Source organism: Rattus norvegicus, chromosome 20 (assembly GCF_036323735.1).
Source record: "Rattus norvegicus strain BN/NHsdMcwi chromosome 20, GRCr8, whole genome shotgun sequence".
Lineage (NCBI taxonomy): Eukaryota > Metazoa > Chordata > Mammalia > Rodentia > Muridae > Rattus > Rattus norvegicus.
In genome coordinates this window covers 14,162,776-14,182,820 of record NC_086038.1, presented here as the reverse complement: position 1 = coordinate 14,182,820, position 20,045 = coordinate 14,162,776, and the positions used below count along the sequence as shown (strand labels likewise).

Below are 20,045 nucleotides of genomic sequence, written 5' to 3'. Positions count from 1 at the left end.
GTGGGCAGCCTTGTCTAGTCCCTGATTTTAATGGGATTGCTTCAAGTTTCTCTCCATTTAGTTTAATGTTAGCTACTGGTTTGCTCTATATGGCTTTTAGTATGTTTAGGTATGGACCTTGAATTCCTGTTCTTTCCAGTACTTTTATCAAGAAGGGGTGTTGAATTTTGTCAAATGTTTTCTCAGCATCTAATAAAATGATCATGTGGTTTTTATCTTTCAGTTTGTTTATATAGTGGATTATGTTGATGGTTTTCCTTATATTAAACCATCCCTGCATACCTGGGATGAATTCTACTTGATAATGATGGATGATTGTTTTGCTGTGTTCTTGGATTCGGTTTGCAAGAATTTTATTGATTATTTTTGCGTCGATATTCATAAGGGAAATTGGTGTGAAGTCCTCTTTTTCAATATCTCTTTAGGTACTTCTCAGCCATTCAATATTCCTCAGCTGAGAATGTTTTGTTTAGCTCTGTGCCCATTTTTAATAGGATTATATGGCTCTCTGGAGTCCAACTTCTTGAGTTCTTTGTATAATTTGGATATTAGCCCTCTAGTGTGTGTATTTATAAAAGAAAAAAAAACAAAGACAAAGACACCCTTCTGTCATGATAAGATTCATTTGTTTGAGCTTATACCCTATAGATTTATCATATTACATTGCCTGCATATCTATAGTAAATAGAACTGCAAACAGAATGGAAACAGTGTAAGTAAAACTTTTGTTTGCATACCATATTCTTCTTCTTTTCATAATGACACTATGTGCACTGGCTGGTTTGGGGTGTCAACTTGACACAAACTGGAGTTATCACAGAGAAAGGAGCCTCCCTTGAAGAAATGTCTCCTTGAGACCCAGCTGTAAGGCATTTTCTCAATTAGTGGTCAAGGGGGAAGGGCCCCTTGTGGGTGGTACCATCCTTAGGCTGGTGGTCTTGGGTTCTATAAGAGAGCAAGCTGAGCAAGCCAGGGGAAGCAAGCCAGTAAGCAACACCCCTCCATGGCCTCTGCATCAGCTCCTGCTTCCTGACCTGCTTGAGTTCCAGTCCTGACTTCCTTTGGTGATGAACAGCAATGTGGAAGTGTGAGCTGAATAAACCCTTTCCTCCCCAACTTGCTTCTTGGTCATGATGTTTGTGCAGGAATAGAAACCCTGACTAAGACACCATGGAAACTATGCTTTCCACCAGCCTAGAACCATCTCAAGTGGGATTTCCTACAGCATCAACTTCTTCCTTAAGCAAGATTGTGAATTGTTTTACCACTTTTATTCACATATTAGTGAGATTTTTTTTATTATTTTATAATTACTAAGTGAATTTCACATCTAAGGGCTATATTTAAATATAAAAGGCATCTGATGACTTTGGCATTTAGCTGAGACGCTTTCAGGAAATGAATTCATTTTTAAAACCCTGGTTTCATCATTTGTAAAATACGAATCCTCAATTTATTTCAGATGTGAATATGAGGATAAGTACAACACGCACATTCTGATATTTTGTAAAATTTCAGGTTGTTTGCTAAAGAAGCAACATTGTCAGTGTATAAGAAAACGTGCATAAACTACAGATTAAGTTTCCAATAACATGCCTCTTTCGCCATACTCCTAAGTGACTGGATGTCCCTTCAGCCACTCAAAGAATTTATGATTCACATGTAAAATGACTAGGGAGGTGATAGCTCTTTAACCTTCTCAAAGGATGTCACTAGTGTTATATATTTAAATATCTATCATCAGAGTGCCTGGGTGTGGTCAACACCAATAATCCTTAATTCTCTAATTTATTCAGTCCAAAGTTCCTTGAATGCACACAGGGCAGAATGTCCTGGAAGTGGTTCAGATGCAGTCACTACCCCCATGAAGCCTGTATTGTTACTCATATGGCAAATAGTATACATTTGCATAGTACTGGAGTTACTATGACCACAATAAATGACAGCAACATTGCAAGAAAGGGGATGGACTTTACAGTTACAGAGGGTTTGGATCATCATGGCAGGCAGTGCAAGTGAAGAAATACAGTTCACAAGATGAAAATGTGGGAGTGACTTATGGCAGATGAGGTAACAGAGAAGCACACAGGAATAAGAGCTGGCTAGACATACGATCCAAGGGACTTCTCACAGTGACTTTCTCCCAACAGTGAAGTAATAACTCCAAATTCTACATACTCCCCAAGCAGAGCCAGCAGCCTAGAGCAAATACATTTACTGCCTGAGCCTGAAAGGTAAATTTCGGGTGCAGAGTATAGATTCTGCTTCTGTCCCCTCAAAGGTCCTTGACTACCTCATAATCCTTGTAAATTCAGTCTAACTCTAAGGAACCCCATAATCTTAAAAATTCTAATAGTGTTCTGGGTGTGGTAGCATGTGACTTTAATTCTAGTACTCAGGAGACACAGACAAGAAGATCATTGTGAGTTCAAGGCCAAAAAGTTCTACATAGTAAGTTCTTGGTCAACCAGAACTACACTGACAGAATTTGTCTTAAAATAACAACAATATACTGTAACAGCATTAAAAAGTCTAATACACGGCAAAGTCATGTATGAGCCTTTATGGAATAATAATACAAATAATAAAGTTATATTCTTTCAATATACAACAGAAATACATGCACCAAGTGGATGCTGTGAAGTTCTTTTGCCAACTCAAATTGTAGCTACTTGTCCTCTTATCATGGCTACAATGGCCACTGAGTAGGAGTGGTCTGAGGTGGAAATGATACTGTGTAAACATAACATTCACCTGCACCCCTTTTCAAAGCAAAAACCCAAATCAGTTTGCAGTCCTATACCCTAGAGAAATGGTTGTCAATTTTCCTGGTGCTGTGACCCTTTAATATAACTCCACATGTGGTGCCGACACCCAACCAAAAAATTATCTCAATGCTACTTTGTAACTGTAAATTTTGCTGCTGTTATGAATCATAATGTAACTATCTGATATGCAGGAGATCTGATAAAGCAGTCACAACCCACATATTGTGATTCTTTCTCCCTGAAATAACTGCAGGACACATTTCCTATTATTCCAGTGTTCCTATGCTGCTTCACATTTAAAAATCTCTGACTTCTTTGTCTACCACAGCAAAAGAGTTCATCTTTAGCCAAAATGCGTGTTTTCACAGATTTTTTCTGCTTCACTCCTGACTCCGAGCTCTCATTGTATGTCTGGTTAGTAGAAATGAGCAGTAACTATGCCACGGATAAGATGCTGTGCTGTCATAAAATATAATCTGCTAAGCTAATAAATTTATTATACTTTGGTTCTTCCTCACTCTAAATTTGAAGGCATGGGAAGATTATAGCACAGATAGCCTACTCTAATAACAATGTCTATTCTCCTCGGAAACTTCATGGGCATGGTACTTATTCTCTGCATTTGCATTGCCAAACCCATGTGGATAAGCTTAGTTCCAGCAATGACCCCACTTCTGGTACTAAGTTTATGCATAAACTGCTGGTGCATTATTGTTACAAAACACCTAACATAATAACTTCAAAAGTATTTAGGCTTTTATTCCTTGTCAAATGTGCTAAACAAATCCTCATAGTAATGTGAACACATGATCAAAACATGTGACTGTATCACAGTGGGCAAGAAAATGATAGCAAAATAGAAAGTAGTGCCTTCAAATACACATTCTTAACACCAGTGGCCAATGGCTAGAACTGTCCCCTAAAGTTCCCATGGTCTCCAAAATTATGCCTGAAAGTTCGGGGATATGAACTTTCAAAACATGAGCTTGTAGGAGATATTTCATATTTACACCATTGCAATAAATAAACAGAAAAGTGCGGTATTATCTCAGGTAGAACTGGTGAATAAAAATAGCTCAGGAGCATAGCTGAAATGGAGCCAGGGAGTCATGAGCACAGATTCAGAAAGTGAGATTCAGGAATACAGCGAAGGCATTCAAGCATAAATTACAGCAATGTCTGAAGCAGAAATGAATAGTGAGTTCAAGTTAGATTTTCTTTTAAACGAGTTATTTTCAGGATTTTGTATCAGTGCATGAACAGTCTAGATGTGTATGTGTGAATGAAAGCAACAGAAGGTTCTGAACAGCTTCTATGAAAATTAATTCTCTCTCACTCTGAAGCTCTGGTTCCCACTCCCCCTCCCCATCTTGGTTTTCTCACTCTGCATTCCAGAACATCCTGAAACTCTCTAGGTAGTATGAGTTGGCCTCTTTGTTGTTGATGTTGTTGTTATTGTTGTTGCTGTTGTTGTTGTTTTGAAACAGAGAAGGGATATGCTACCGCTTTATTTTTATTCTTAATTTTTATACCTTTTCAAAAAATATGGCCTTATTGCAATTGCAATTATCATCAGATAGAGTCATTACAGAAGGATAATTGACTACATGATTTTCTAAACACTTTTACCTTCCACAAGTTGATAGTAAGTTTAAAGCAATCGTTGATGTTGGAGGTCAATAAGGTTTAAGGAATTACAACAGAATTGTTTCCATGTCTTTCCATTAAGACTAATACCTGACTAAACATTCCTTATCTTTTTCTAGATTCACGAGTTCATTATAAATTGTTTTGCTTTTTGTTTTCTGCTTTCTGCTTCTTGGTTTTTTTTTTGTTTTTTTTTTTGTTTTGTTTTGTTTTGTTTTGTTTTGATATTTTGGCTTGGCCACTTAAATCACAGTGGTTGGTTCTTTTTCTTTGAACTCAATAGTGCTGAGTTTGCAAGTGTGAGTCACGACCCTCTCAGCCTGAGATTGTCTATGTTTTTAAACAGACAAGTTTAATAGATTGAAAACAAAGAGCTAGATCTGTGACCAACTACAGAAAAAAAGTGGCTATAAAAGATGGAAGAGAATCAGAACATGAGTTGCCCACAGAAGACATGACTGTGGTAAAAGTTGGTTGTAGATTCATGGGTGAAGAGATCGGTGAGCGTTCTGAGTCTTGGGTATTATACCCTTTTGTACCAGTGTGGCCATTTATCTTTGATGGAGGTGCACACAAGCAAGAAGAATGCAGCATTTCTGCATTTAGATTAGCATAATTAAGTGTGAAACAATTGTGGTGGAAAATACAATATTGAAAACACAGCAGGTATTTAGAGAAGACAGTACATGGACCAAAAGATGGCTGTAGCAATAAAGTGATTTTTCCCCACACAGAAATCATTTTACACAGCACACTTCATTGATTCAGATTGAGTTGTGTATAGAAAGAAATACCTCAGACATTTTAACTCTTGGTGTATGGAATTTTTCTTTTCCACAAAGCCACTCATTGTGAGAGTCAGTTTATCTCTACTGGTGCTCTTTCCAGTCATCCTGATTGATCAGTTATTCCATTTCAGGGGTTGCCAGCAAGTCGGGTGAGGTACCGAGTGGATGATGTGCAGTTTCCATACCCGGCCAGTATTTTTGACGTAGAGGAAGATTCTGGAAGAGTAATAACCCGTGTTAATCTTAATGAAGAGCCTACAACAATTTTTAAGGTCGGTGTGCCATTTTCTTTGTAACGTCTATTTGACATTCAGCCCCGAGCGTTTCATTTAATGGTTGTCAATATGATTTCTTTCTATTTTTCTCCCCTTTAATTTTTAAGAAGAATGAGTTAGTAGTTTACCTGTTCAGCATGAATAGATGTAACTCTTTGATCTTATAATAAAGTCTATGTTTTTCAATAATCATAATATTCAGTCCATATTCAATTATATACTGTCTATACCGATCAACACAGTGAACAGTTTTATTCTAACGGCTGTACAGTGCTCTGCTGTGCAGGTAAACCACTACATTTTTCTTTGTTTTCTTTGTACTTCTAATGCCACAATAATAGATAGGCTGCTACTATGATTTTTACAGCAAGTAATTCCATTGTTCTCAAACTACTTGTGTGAATCTCATCTTCTACCTGCTCACAAGCGTAAGTGCCCACAAGTATAACTGCAGAAGCAGATAATGATAGAAAATTTGAAAAAAATATCCATTAATCTACACTGAGTTACTTTGTACTAAGAAGCTATGTGCAGCTTTAACTTTTTCAAAACCCACTTTTAATGATGGTCCTTAAACGTCTTAACCCATCACTTACCAGAGATAGTAGAAAGGGTTATTAGGATATGGGGGGAGTGGACCTATTTAGAAATGGTTCTTTGAAGCAAATCTCATCTGAGTCATCAGGGAATCAGCATTTTAGTTCACAGGTCATCAGTCGCAGCTCCACCCACTTGCAAACACTTTAGGATCCACCAGCAGTCCAGTTCAGTAGTGTCAGGATAGCAGCAGTGGTGGCATGACCTAGCAGGAGCAGCCACGCCTCAGCTGAATTGTCCTGAGTCAGCAGGAGGTATCAGGACCACCTGGAGCACCAGGAGAAGAAGTTCTCAGTTGTGCCTGTCTGGACAAAGCAAAGATCAGCCAAGATTGAAGACCCAAGAAGCCTCGCACAGCTAGCTCTACAAGCAAGCCCCTCTCACAGTCCCTTGAGTCCTGTTTATACTCCCTCCAAAAATCATGTGTCCTTCATGGGTCTTGCCTCACCACGTGTTTTGTCTCAGCATGTGAGTCTGTTTTAGCGACACTCCAAGTGAGTCTGTCTCAGCTGACATCACGCTGCCAATCAGCGTTTGAGTCCTTAGAAGTAGCCCCAGCACACCACCAGAAGTTTCTTTGGTGCTTTTCTCTCTATGGAGTCAGAACAAACGGAGCTCAACAACATAGCGTAAGGCGGACCAATACATGCGTGTCATTAGCGAAGAATCCTTCCTCACTTGTCCTTTCGCATGCTTGCTTTAGCAGAACATCCTTCCGCCTGTGTCTGCTTCAGCACAACATTTCTTCACGAGTCTGCCTTAGTGAAACATCTTTTCACCTGTGTCCACTTCAGGAAAACATTCTTCATGTGTGTGCCCCTGCAAAACACTATCTGCTATAATTGATTTTAAAGAACCTTTAGGTTTCCACCTCAGCGATGATTTTCACAAGAATATAGACCTCTGTGAAGATGTTTGAAATGCTTTAACATAAATATTAGAACACTTCTTTGTTTGTTATGGTTAGTGAAAGGACCAATTAACATTGCCGTAATAATATGTAGTTATCGTCTCAAGGGACTAAAATTCTCAGTTTATGTATTTGAATAATTCCCACTGTGTGTTATGTGATCTTGGCTTTATTTGGGCTAATTGTTTTAAGAGATTATATAACATATGTTAATACAAAGATTGCCAATTTTATTCTCTAGAGAGAAACACTTCTGCTCTTTATAGTGAGAAAACTCACTGAAAAATTAATTTCTCTTTTTAAGTAAGCTAATTATCTTTTTGCTGCTGACACCACTGGATTTAACATCTTTTAAGTAAGTGCGTTGGTGCTATAAAAGTATATTTTTCTTTTAGGCAGCATTGAACATAGAAAACCATTCAGAGTTACGTAAATAGAGCATCATCCATATACTGTACTAGCAGTTGGTATTTTTTTAAAAGAGTTAGTAGCTTATTTGATGACACTACCTAACAGGATGTTTCTGAAGAGGGAATTGGGTATACTCTAATACAATATCCCTTTCCTTAAAAGGAGGGGCAAAATGATCACTTCCTCCCACAAGTGAAACAAACAACAAAATAGCAGAATCTTTGATGCAGTGGGTAGCGACATTTTCTCCTGTTTATAATCCCTATGCGGATTCTGTTACTTTTTTAGCTGGTGGTTGTGGCTTTTGATGATGGTGAACCTGTGATGTCCAGCAGTGCCACTGTGAGAATTCTTGTCTTACATCCTGGAGAGATCCCACGCTTCACCCAAGAGGAATACAGGTATGAATTTCTATCAGGTGTTAAAACACCAAGCTTCTTCAGTGTGCTTTAGAGGCACTCTCAAAATTGATCTGAGTTTACCAGTGGTGTTGGTTTTCTAATTCTAGCTTGATTTTAAAATTAGAACGAAACCTTTAAAGATTTACCATAACTAACAAGAGTTTAGTATGAAGTGCTTTAGCAATGCTTCAGTGAACACCTGATCCATTCTAAATCATAAAGGAGCTTTGTTGAAATGTAATCGTATAGTTCTAAGTCATTAATGAACCCAACGGTGAAAAATAGATTTTTAGTTTCCATAGATGCCAGTACAATGTGACCTCTACCTCTGATGTATGATCTACAGCAACACTTCCCAAGTCATCTGGTGTGTCTCTTAATACTATGTTATATACTATAGCAAGGACACCTTCAACTCATCAAGTGACAGGAAAATAATTCAGAATAACCAATGAACTGAGACAGTCTAGGGAAAGTTGGCGAGTGTTAGAAAATGGTCAGAAGCTTCTTGCATTTGCTCTCATGCTGGCACCAACTGATTGGCTGCGTTTTTTATTTCTAAGTTACCTATTTCATTAATAGACTCTCAGTTAGGTTTTTATCTATATTCAGACAGGCTATGAAACTCTAACTTATCCATTAGGCAAAATATTTTCATTTTTAAAATTTACTATTAAGCAGGGCACTTAAAAATGAAAGCAAACATGTCCTAGAATTCCTTTTTCAGTGGTCATGGCTATCCAAGATTCTTTGAGGTACCAGCATGATCAAGCTGAGGTTCTTATCCTGTCTTATCTTAGAAATACCTTCTTGCTTTGTCTTCACATGGAAAACAAAACTCTTTATAAACTCTCACATGGCACAGATGTTTATGTGCACATATATGATATGCATATATGCATATATACAGACATATATATATATATACATAAATGGTTTATAATTCTGTTACCATCAGAAATATCTACCATTCTTTAGCTTTACTCATCTAAAGTCTAGTTTGTCTTAAGGGAGACTAGATTGCTAAAATATCCTTGGATCCAATGTCAACTCTATCCTATCGTGTTGATCCCAATGCTGACACTGAGTAATGGATAGGGAACAGGTGCCCTTATTTGAGTAAATAACAGCTACATTACCTCCAGGACAGGTAGAAGATGGTAGATATCCTCAAATACACAATCATGAAGCAACTGGACAATACAACAAGCCAGTAAGCAGCACCTATCCATGGCCTCTGCATCAGCTCCTGCCTCCAGGTTCCTGCCCTGTTTGAGTCTACCCTTTGACCACCCTTGATGATGGTCTGTGATGGGAACTATCAGCTGAAATAAACCCTTTCTTCCAGGGTTGTTTATGGTCATAATATTTAATCCCAGCAATAGAAAACCCAACTAAGACGTTATATTTTCCCCATATTTGCTGGTGCCCTTACAGCAGTGAAATTCTAGTAAATGAAATTTCCACCTTTCTTCTCCTGACTGTTTACCTTAATTCTAGTCCATCCTAGAAAACTCTAAGAGGGGGAAAAAGAACAACAAACAAACCACAGCTGGTGGTAGAATGAGCAACTTTTCCCCTTGAGTAAGCTCAGGACATCCTGCTCTTCCTCTGGGCCCCAGCCTGGGCTTGGCTTGTTTCCTGTTAGTACAGGTATGCCTCAGATTCTCAGAGAAACATGCTGATTCTTTTCTTCTTCAGGACAAAGTCATGATGAGAATCTGGCCATTACTCCTTAGCTTTCTTTTCTATATGTCCTTGTTCAATACCAACTTTGAAAACCACAACTGTTGTGCTCAATAAATAATTAAGCATTTCCTACTGTGTCTGAATATAAATACTAACCGCAAATAGATTCTATTAATAAAATTGTGAGCTCAGAGAACAAAAAAAATGCCAATTATCTACTGCCATAATTAAAAGAAGTCACAAGACCTATATAAGGATTCTGGCCTCCAAGAAATTCCCAACAACTACAAATTCTCTGGTTCTCTCAATTCTTTGTTGTTCTGAATCAGAAAGGAGATTTGACAGTCTCATTATTTATTGTTTATGGATAGAAACCCACATAAGACTCAGTGAAACAGGTGGAGTAGAATTCAGTACTGAAAACAATGACCTGGCTTTCTACCAGAACTCAGAAAATTTGGAAAACGAAAATAGTAATAGCAAATATGAGCAGAAGTCATTTCTTTGGTGATAGATACCAACATCCAGGGGTGCTGTCCAGGCTCCTTGGGGAAAATTCATTCCTAACAAATGATCAGATTTAAAGACAAATTCTTCCTTTATCTCAGGAATCTCAGCTGAACTCTTGATAATCATGGCACCATCTCCACTGACTCTATTGTTCGGTATCTACTGGAACTGCCCCTTTCATTACTCAGTCTCCCAAGAGGGAAACTCAGAGACACAAATGGCCGAGCAATCGAAAGCCATTGTCCCACTTGTCAATAGGTACTAAATGCATCTCTGTTCATGGCAGCCTGAAAGTGGAGATTTTAGAAACTGGGTACCCAGGGACCTTCTGTTTTTATTTTTAATTCTGTTTAGCCCACAGCCTATGGGGTAGCGCCAACCACTATCAAGACAGGCCTCTTTCCATTGCAGAATCCTCTCTGTAATTACTCTCAGGTTCACACCCAGATATATGCTCTCTTCATATCCTAGGACACCCCAATCTAACCAGGTTTAAAACAAGATTAGACATAGAATGATGCAGTACACCACCGCGAGGATGTTAATGCTCCATTCTGGCCTCTATCCTCATCTGCCTTCTTCTACTTTTCCCTAGAACAAAGCTTTTAAATATCTAGATGTACTTTCATTGCTGAAACACATCCTGCCCTCAAAATCTTTCCAAATTATTGCTTGTTTCTTTTAATTTCTTGTCTTGCCCCACCCCTTTTGCAATGAATAAAGTTCAAGTAATAGCACCTACATTGAGTGCCATAAGTTATTAGGGAGTGTGTGTGTGTGTGTGTGTGTGTGTGTGTGCGCGCGCGCGCGTGTGTGCATATGTGTGAGTGAAATATAGCCTCGTATCTTTATTTAAACGATTTCTCACAGTTTGCCTTGCATTTAAAAGTAGAATCCCCTTCTAAAAATCGATCCTCATGTCATAATTGGCTTCTAAAAACTTTTCTCATGTCATAATTGGTCTGTTTCTGATAGAGGGTCCACATGTGTCACTGTGTGAATGTTTCTGAAGTCAGTTCTTTTCCTCTCACGTCTTTGTGGGTTTGGGGATCAAACTCAAGTCCCCAGGTTTACAAAGGGAAACACTTTTCCCCATTAAACCATCTCACTGGCCTGAGCTATCTAAATTGTTCACGTGTAAAGAGCGTGCCTCTTTCAATCTTGGAACCAATGTGAATGTTAAAGAGTTGTTCGTGGATCAGTACTACAGCAACTGGATTTGCTTTCTTAAATTATTCCTGATATTTTCTTAGAGCTTTCATCCATTTCATTATTCCTCCCCTCTGCCAAGTAGTATGACTAAAACTGAGTTAAAAACTTTGTATGAGAGAATATGGGGTAACACCGTATACTCTCCATTAATGGTAGTTATTCTGAGAGGGTTTGGAGCAGTTTAGGAATATAACTGGTCTTGTTATTGATATGTGATATGCACATAAATCAATATGTAATAAGTAAGTCCAACTCACTCAAGTTAAGAAGAGATGGGGAGGGGTTGGGGATTTAACTCAGTGGTAGAGCGCTTGCCTAGGAAGCACAAGGCCCTGGGTTAGGTCCCCAGCTCCGAAAAAAAGAACCAAAAAAAAAAAAAAAAAGAAAAAAGAAGAGATGGGGACTATTAGGTCAAAATACCCCATAATCCCAGATTTTATTTATTGTGCCATTGAAATGAACACTACCTCACTTAAGTGTGTGTCCAAGTAACTTGTCTTGTTATTAATATGTGATATGCACATAAATTAATATGTATTAAGTCCAACTCACTCATTTTTAATACACAAGTATATAAATAAGGCCTATTTTAATATGTTTAAATTCTATATTAATAACCATTAAATCTTACTCTTTGTTTTCCTTCAAATTTTTGCTAGCTAATCATAAATAGCTGAATTGATTATAAATTATTCTAAATATTTTATTTATTTATTGTTTATATAGTGACTTCACCAACATAAACACAGTGGCACGTGTGGACCCTCCATTGCTAAAATAAACACAGAGAAAATAAAAATGAAAATTACAAAACAATTCATTATAAATGACTGAGGTGAGACTTAAAAGCAACAATTTCATTAAAGGAAACTCCCGTGAGAGAGAATTGGGATTGAGCTGGGATCAGGCTTGGGGACATCATTGGAATGATATGAGCGCAAGTTAAGAAAAGATAGGGACTATTAGGGCAAAACACCCCAACATCCCAGAGTTTGTTTATTGTGTGATTGAAAAGAACACTATTTCATGTAAGTGTGTGTCCACGTGACAATCAATTCATCTGTCATTTATGTTTTAAACCTCCTGGCTGTGTGTCTCTGCTGTCTTCACTGTTAATTAAAGTCTGATGTGAGACAGACATCTTTCACACAAATACCACAGAAAATTCCACAGTGTGGTCCTGAAAGCGTAGTCCACCTATACCTCCTGTGGCCGTAGCCTCCAAAGCCTACACTACAGCTCACCCATGCTTGATAAGAGGGTTTCCATTTTTCACTGCTCAGAGTCTCTTGGAAAGCTATCACATTGTCATAGAAAATTCATTTACCATGTCTTTCCACTAACCTATGCAAAAATACTAAAATCCTGACCATAATTACAGTTGTGTGGTTTCCCGAGAATGGGCTGTCTCCTGTAGGTCAAGTATGTTAGCACCCTGAAGTGTGACATTTGATCTTCAGCTGAGGATGGCAGTTTGAGTCGCCGTACATATGAGAGTAAATATCATGGAAAGATCAACATGTCTAAGATAGACCATGAAGTCTAAATGTGAATATTGATTTTTAGTGGAGAGTGCAGTGTCTTACTCAATTTACGTTAAAAAAAATTTAGTCGAAGACAGTTATTTTGAAATTTTCCAAAACTATAGTGCCTACAAAGATATAGCTTTGATACTCATTTATGATGGAGATATACCAACTTTACTGTTAAATACTTCAAATTTTAAAACTATAGCTCTGATACTCATTTATGATGGAGATATACCAACTTTACTGTTAAATACTTCAAATTTTAAAACTATAGACAATTAAAACCTGTATACATTTAAAATAGAATTTCTATGACAATAAAATTTAAATTTATAACTCTATGTAAACAAGAAAAAGGTCAAAAGTGTTCTTGTTAATTTCTTACATATTTTGTTAACCCTAGAGAAATATTGTTTCTACTATTATTCAAATTTAATCTATCAGACCTTGATAAAAGAAAATTACACAGAACACCCTGACATTTGCAAACTTCAAACACTCTTTACTGAAATATAACCTTCGCAATTTCCATATTAAAATTAAAAATTGGTATGCTGCTGATTAACGTGAATTGATTTCATCACTAACGACAGTACAATTTATGTATTAATTAATATTAAACTCAATCTGAATAGTTTTTGTATTGGAGATTGAAATTAGTATAACTGGATAAAGAATTAATAGTCTACCTTCTTTTATGTAAAAAATGAGGAAAATTATAATTTATAATCAGAGATATCCACTTTATATACTACATTATAAATTGTAGAAACAATGTTTCTACCATGGAAAAAATGTTTTCCTAGTAGTTCAATATGATTTCATTAGTCAAGAGAACTGCAGTTCTGTTGTAGTAAGGGACATTGCTCTCATTCACGGAACTCTTGATTTGCAGATTTAAAGATCTTGAACCATCAAGGATAAGTGTGTAGGGAGAAACCAACTGAAGAGACTATAAAAATGATGGGAAGAGTCATGAAAACTTCCAAATAAAGCGAGTGTTGCTTGACAGCTGAAGCCGCTCTGTCTTAGTGTAGATCTAGTGTCCAACATGAACTCTCATATTTCCTGTAGATAAACTCCTCTATCTCCTTCTGTCACTATCCAAGTCTTTCCTTAAGCGCAATGGAGATTCTGTTTATGTTTGAGAAAAGTCTCGGGACCTTTAGAGTGAACCCAAACACTTTCTCTGGCACATGGAACTGAACGTTTTTACATCTTCTGAGGTGCAGATGGTTTATAGTCTCTGTTTGTTCCCCTTGTTTGGAATTCATTATGGATGATCGTTCACTGTGTTAAATCTGCAGAGTGTCCCATTTCATGGCACTGTAAGGAAGGTTCTGGCTTGATGAGCATAGAGAATCAGGCTGGGACATACTGTGAAAAGACTTACAAGCAATATGAAGGACCTTGTTCTTGTTGGGGTTCAGGGATTGCCACATGAACCTTCAACATCCTAGCTTGCCAAAGATTAGATCGTCTGGAGGTTAGAAGCATCCAGGCTTAAGCCAAAGGATAGTTAGAACAGAGAATGAAATACTCTGGCCTCAGCCCAGGCCATGTGTTCCTAAGGCTTGGGTACAACTCTCATCTCATCCCATCATCAGAGGAAATAGTAGAAGTATTCAAATAGCCACTGGCTGTTTCTTATGATTCAGGGGTTGCTTAGATAGAACTCATGCTGATCCAAGGGTTCACATATAATGCAATAAATAGAAGATAGATAGACAAACAAACCCATATTAATTAATTAGCATATTAATCGGGCTGGAGAGATGGCTCAGTGGTTAAGAGCTCTGACTGCTCTTCCAAAGGTCCTGAGTTCAAATCCCAGCAACTACATGGTGACTCACAACCATCTGTAATGGGATCTGATGCCCTCTTCTGGTGTGTCTGAAGACAGCTACAGCGTACTTATATATAATAAAATAAATCTAAAAAACTTAGCATATTAATCATACAAATATAATATGCTGCAGTACTAACGGAGAAGGCCAGAGCTCAATCTAAGCTCCATTTTACCCAGGAAAGTGATTTTTGACTAAAAGCTGTGCTGGAAATGTCCTCCCATGTTTGCTAGTGAAGGTAGTTTTACAATATGAAACAGGAAACTCATAAGACAGAATAGCCAGGAATGGGGCCATTAACAAAATAGATACATGTCTTTTCTAATGACATTGTGTGTCAAAGACTATCTCCCTGGTCAGTGGCAATATCAATGTCCTGAATTGTAAATCTTGCAAGAAGCATTTTTCTTAAAGATTTTAAAGAAACAAATTTTACAATGTCATGTTTTCTAGTGTAAATCTGTAAGAACAAGGAGGCTAAGAACTGAGAGCTTGCAAGAAATTTTCCTTAAGTTTACAAACTGGGGAACTTTAATATTTTCCCCATGTATATACTTCACTACCATATAGGACAGTGTCTGAATTTTTCAAGGATGCCTGGACATCTCTCCTTGTGTTGCCTTCTGTCTTGATAAATCTGTATCACGTGATTTCACATGCTACCATGGGGCAAACCAGAAGCCTCAGTCCTCTTCAGTGTTAGTTGCAAAGTCACATGAAATTACCCCAGGCTTAACATGCTTACACACTAAGCAAACATGTACATCAGGAAACTGGCCCAATTACAGAGGAGCAAAGCTTCCCTTCTCCATGATATGGGCAGAAAACAAATGTGGCAATTTTTCTACTGATCTATAAGATTAAGATTATGTAAGATCTGCTTTAATATCTTTTGGTGCATGCATTTATTGCATAATTTCCAAGGCATTCAACCCTGTCTATTCCAAGCCCTACCTTCCTCTCTTGGGCAAAATAGCAAAAATGATTTGTTAGAGATCATTACCAATTATATGAACAACTGTCAACTGCATTTCTTTTTTTGAGTGACTGTCTGTTCCAGACCTGCTGGTCTAACTCTACAGCAAGAAACAGAGTCCCTGTTTTAGTTTTGTTACACTGAAGATATTTAGGACCCAAAGATATATAAATGATTCAGCTTTGCTCGTGAATATCTAACTAGGGTCTGAAATGGATGCATTTTCTGGAGTCGTTCATAATTTCATAAGTGACAGTTTATTTATTATGCAAACCTATCACCACTAAGGTGTGCGACCCACTGTATCTTCAGTCTTTGATCCATATGTTGTAGCAGCCCATAGGCACACAATACATGTAAACACTACACAACTTGATACATAATAATGTGTCTGAGTGTTAAATGATTTTCTTCTTGTTCTTTTTAAATTTTCATGTCAACTTCTAGGTATACTGGCCTCATCCCCTGACAGTGGTATTCATGAATGAAGCCAAAATTTAGCTGTGAGTGGTAAAAATAGGAAACAGGAAAATATAATCTTTACCTAGGTATGACATATAAAAATCAGAGAACATAGAAAACATTTATTTTATGGTATCAGCTTGGTAGACATACTTAGGTCTTGTGTGTGTGTGTGTGTGTGTGTGTGTGTGTGTGTGTGTGTTCCTAGTGGGCACAAGACAAACTCACAGGATAATGTATTTAAGCAAATTTCTCATTAAGTATGACTCGTAAGATTATGGTGTCAATAATAGGTAAAAATGTATAGAGTATCTCCTATATGCTAGGGATAAGGAAATTAGTGTTTCTTAGTGTATTCAACAAAAGCATTAAGTAGTATTGTATCATTTTATAGACTCTTTAAAATATTAAAAGTATGAGGGTCAAATGCAATTTTCCTGTCCAAAAACCTCATAACATCAGAACCAGAGGTCTCCTAGAGTTAAGAAGTATTAGTTGCTTAATTTTGGCATCATTATGGGCGGAGAACCAAACAGTGCTAACAGAGAGGGAGAAGGGAGGGAAGGAGGAGGCACCAGGGAGAGGGATCCACCATTTCTAACACTCCACATCTGAAAACCTTTCCCCGAGGGATTCCTGAGCCTCACCTCATGGATCACAAACAACTTTGGAGTGCGTGTCAGGAAATGACAAATACTGATGTAATGAGTTTCTCCAGAAGATTCATTTAGAGTTTAAGTCCGAGAACCAATAGCTAGGAGAGATTCAGATAAACCCCATTAACGAGAGTGAAACAAAATGAGAAAGAACACACAGTTATCTTAAATGACATGTCTACTTTGACAATAGTTTGAAAAGTCCTTTGGATTCCTTGCCCTGTATCTTCAAGCTGAAGGTGCCTTCTTGTGAGTGTGAACAGAGCTTATGAAGAACTTCTGCCCACTTAATCCTTTACTCCTTTTTTTATTCATAATTCACCCTGAGAATCATGGGGTGCTGGTGTCTCTACAGCTTCCTGCCTTGACACTATTTTTCTTAGTTAAATGTGTAGAATTAGGTCACCCTGGCACAATTACCACAAGGTTACCCATAATGGGAGTTCAGTGGCTGTTTATTTCTTCTCGTTTTCATTAAATTTTCTCACCGCAGATATAAAAATGGTGCCTTAATTGGTACTGATTTGCAAATATATTGAATTACAAACTGACAAAATAAATTAGATTTGTCTCTGTAGAAGGGAGAGCAATAGAGCCAGATTGGAACCACTGAACTTTTATGACACCTATTTACCAACACTTTCAAGCTCTAAACTGCACAGCATTTAAAATAATTAGAAGCTTTGTTCAGCAAGCATAGCATTTACTCTTATTGTTACTTCTCAAACCCAAATATAAAATAATGAAACAATTTTCATCTCTATTTATACTGTAAAAATAGGATCTAACATTTGGACACCACAAACGATGTTATTCTGGCACAGTTATTATCTAGATGACTCAGATATTTTAAAACATTTAATTGAAAAAAATTATAGTGCTCCATATTTTCCAAAATAATTAGAAATGCTAAACAAGCTTTAATTTATGACGCTAAGAAAAATTAGATTGTATGTTTCTTGCATCTAAATTATTATGAAGCTGATAACCTTTCGGATTCGTTCTTTCGTTACAAAGATTTGTTTAAAGCGGTAAGTTTAGAGTTATTTTGATCATTTTCTTCTGAGTAAATCCCACTGCTGTTTTGATTCATGTAACGAAGCAAGCAGTACAAAGTAAGGCAATGAAACGTAATAGCACATCATGCAACTACTCGGGAAACAACTAAAGTACACATTGGCAGAAGAAAGACGGTATCACATGCCGCGTAATTATAACTGTATGACATTCTGGGAAATGTCATGGACATTTCATACAACTGAAGGTTCAGAAAGAGAGAAGGAACAGAAGAAAATAGGGGATTTTTGAGGTCACCATAAAGAAGAGTTCTTCCGTTGCCTGGGAGAGCAGCAGTCCTGACTGTGCTGACAGCAGAAGCAGTCATGTAAATACATCACCACCAAGCCCAGTGTGCGCTGGGCTGCACGGTGGCCTGCTTGAGTCTCTGAGACAGAGCTCACTCTCACACAAGTCATGTGAATATAGTTTTAGTAGCCATTAGTAGCAGCTAGGGAGTGACTGTATCTGTGTTTGCCTTCCAACCCATTTTCCGTGTTAAATAGTGTTCCGTTTTTCAATTGCCTTTCTTTGGCAAAAAAAAAAAAAAAAAAAAAGAAAGAAAGAAAGAAAGAAAGAAAGAAGAGAAAAGAAAAGAAAAGAAAAGAAAAGAAAAGAAAAGAAAAGAAAAAGAAAAGATAAACAATGGAATATTATTCAGCTATTAAGAAAAGCCAAATTATGGATTTCTCAGGTAAATGGGTGAAACTAGAAACATTCTGAGTAAGGTAACCCAGGCCCATGGTTTTGTTGTTATTGTTGTTGTTGGTTTGGTTTGGTTTGGTTTGGTTTGGTTTAGTTTTGTCTTTTTATCACTTTTGAATGTTAACTTTGATTTTCACATATGTGTGTTTCGTTTTGAATACCCACAGGGGTCAGAGATTACTAAGGGGCCATTATAAGGGGAGTCTTTCAAGGGAAGGGGATGGCATAAAAAGAAATAACAGAACAGGTAGGATCAAGTGGGGATGAGGGTGAGAGGAGAGACTATAGCAAGGAAGAAGGGGAGGGATAATTAACACTAGAGATCTTTTGACAAAGCAATAATTAAATCTGCCACTATAAAGGCTTTCTAAAATATATGCATGCACATACATGGATAAGAGGAGTTCAAATGGAGTTACCCTATAACAGGGAGGTGATGGCTCAATTAGACACCGCATGCCAACAAATAATTCCCATATCAGGAATGGGTTATTACTCTTTGAGCAAGGGAGTCCAATAGACCCCTAAATATTACAGGCCATTGGCATGGCTCTTGTTTACCCTCTAAGAGGAGGGCGAGACTCTATGTCTAAAGATACTACATACTCGAGTCACAGAACACAGAGAAACCATGCTTGGGACCAACCTGGGAGCTTCATCCCTAGTGGCTAGCTTTCATACGGCTGAGAAGTACTATGCATGCTATTGTAGGAGAAACTCAACCTTACCCAAGAGTGAACCACGTATAATACAATAGTGACTGGCCTGGCAAGAAATGCCCAATGGTGGGCTAGTGGCACACATGTCAAGGGAGTCACCAGCCACTTTCTGGTTGGATTTTGATCATGCCCCATAAGAGAAAACCCATACCAAGAACCCGTGGCTATACAGTTCATCAGCCTTAGAAGAAGACCTACAACTATTATTCTGCTAAATGGACTTAGAATTAATCTGACTCCTAACGAGGTACAGTTTTAACCATAGATTAGTGCACCTTTCAGTCCTCATCAGAGCAGCTTACTTTAGTCAGTTAGTAGTGATTAGTAGAATGAAAGACAAGGGAATAATAAGCCCTAAATGGGCTGTGTATATCACACCCTGTTCCCCTATGGCTCAGGGATTATTGTACAAGATGTGGGTGCAAAGATTCTAAGACCCATGAGTGATGGATGACTGCAAAAAACCAGTGTTTCCTGAGCACAGCCGAGTACCTGCACAAGCAAACCCATAGCAGCCGTGATAGCACGCACAAGACAAGATAAAGCAAACCCTCATACAGAGACAGGAGATTGGTGCAGTCTCTGGCTTAGCCCAGGAGGTATCAGCAATTGACGGCTGCTGTAAGAGAAAGAATCAGTTTTCCTTAGGGATGTGATCCCTGGTAGGTTGCCCATGCTCAAATGGTTGGCCACACAGTCAAGCATATGCAAGTAGCACAAATTGGACACGATGGGATTTAAAGTGGTAGGATGGAGGTAGAGTTTGGTGGAGAGATCAGAATAGCTCTCAGAGGGGTTGGGAGTAAATATGAATAAAATATATTGCATTAAATTCTTGAAAAACTATTTAAAACTTATTTTTTTAAATTAAACCAACCATGGTGATG

The 20,045-nt window shown here is 37.7% G+C and overlaps 1 protein-coding gene across 6 annotated transcripts in view; it reads left to right on the top strand.

Moving 5' to 3' along the window:
- Positions 1-20,045, top strand: part of Pcdh15 (protocadherin related 15) — a 1,498,824-nt gene that overhangs the window by 1,312,386 nt on the left and 166,393 nt on the right. For all 6 annotated transcript variants that reach the window (XM_063279549.1, XM_063279551.1, XM_063279550.1 and 3 more), the window contains 2 exons: positions 5,335-5,475; positions 7,685-7,797. In XM_063279549.1, the coding sequence (XP_063135619.1) occupies positions 5,335-5,475; positions 7,685-7,797 (254 nt within the window). The remainder of the gene's footprint in view (positions 1-5,334; positions 5,476-7,684; positions 7,798-20,045) is intronic.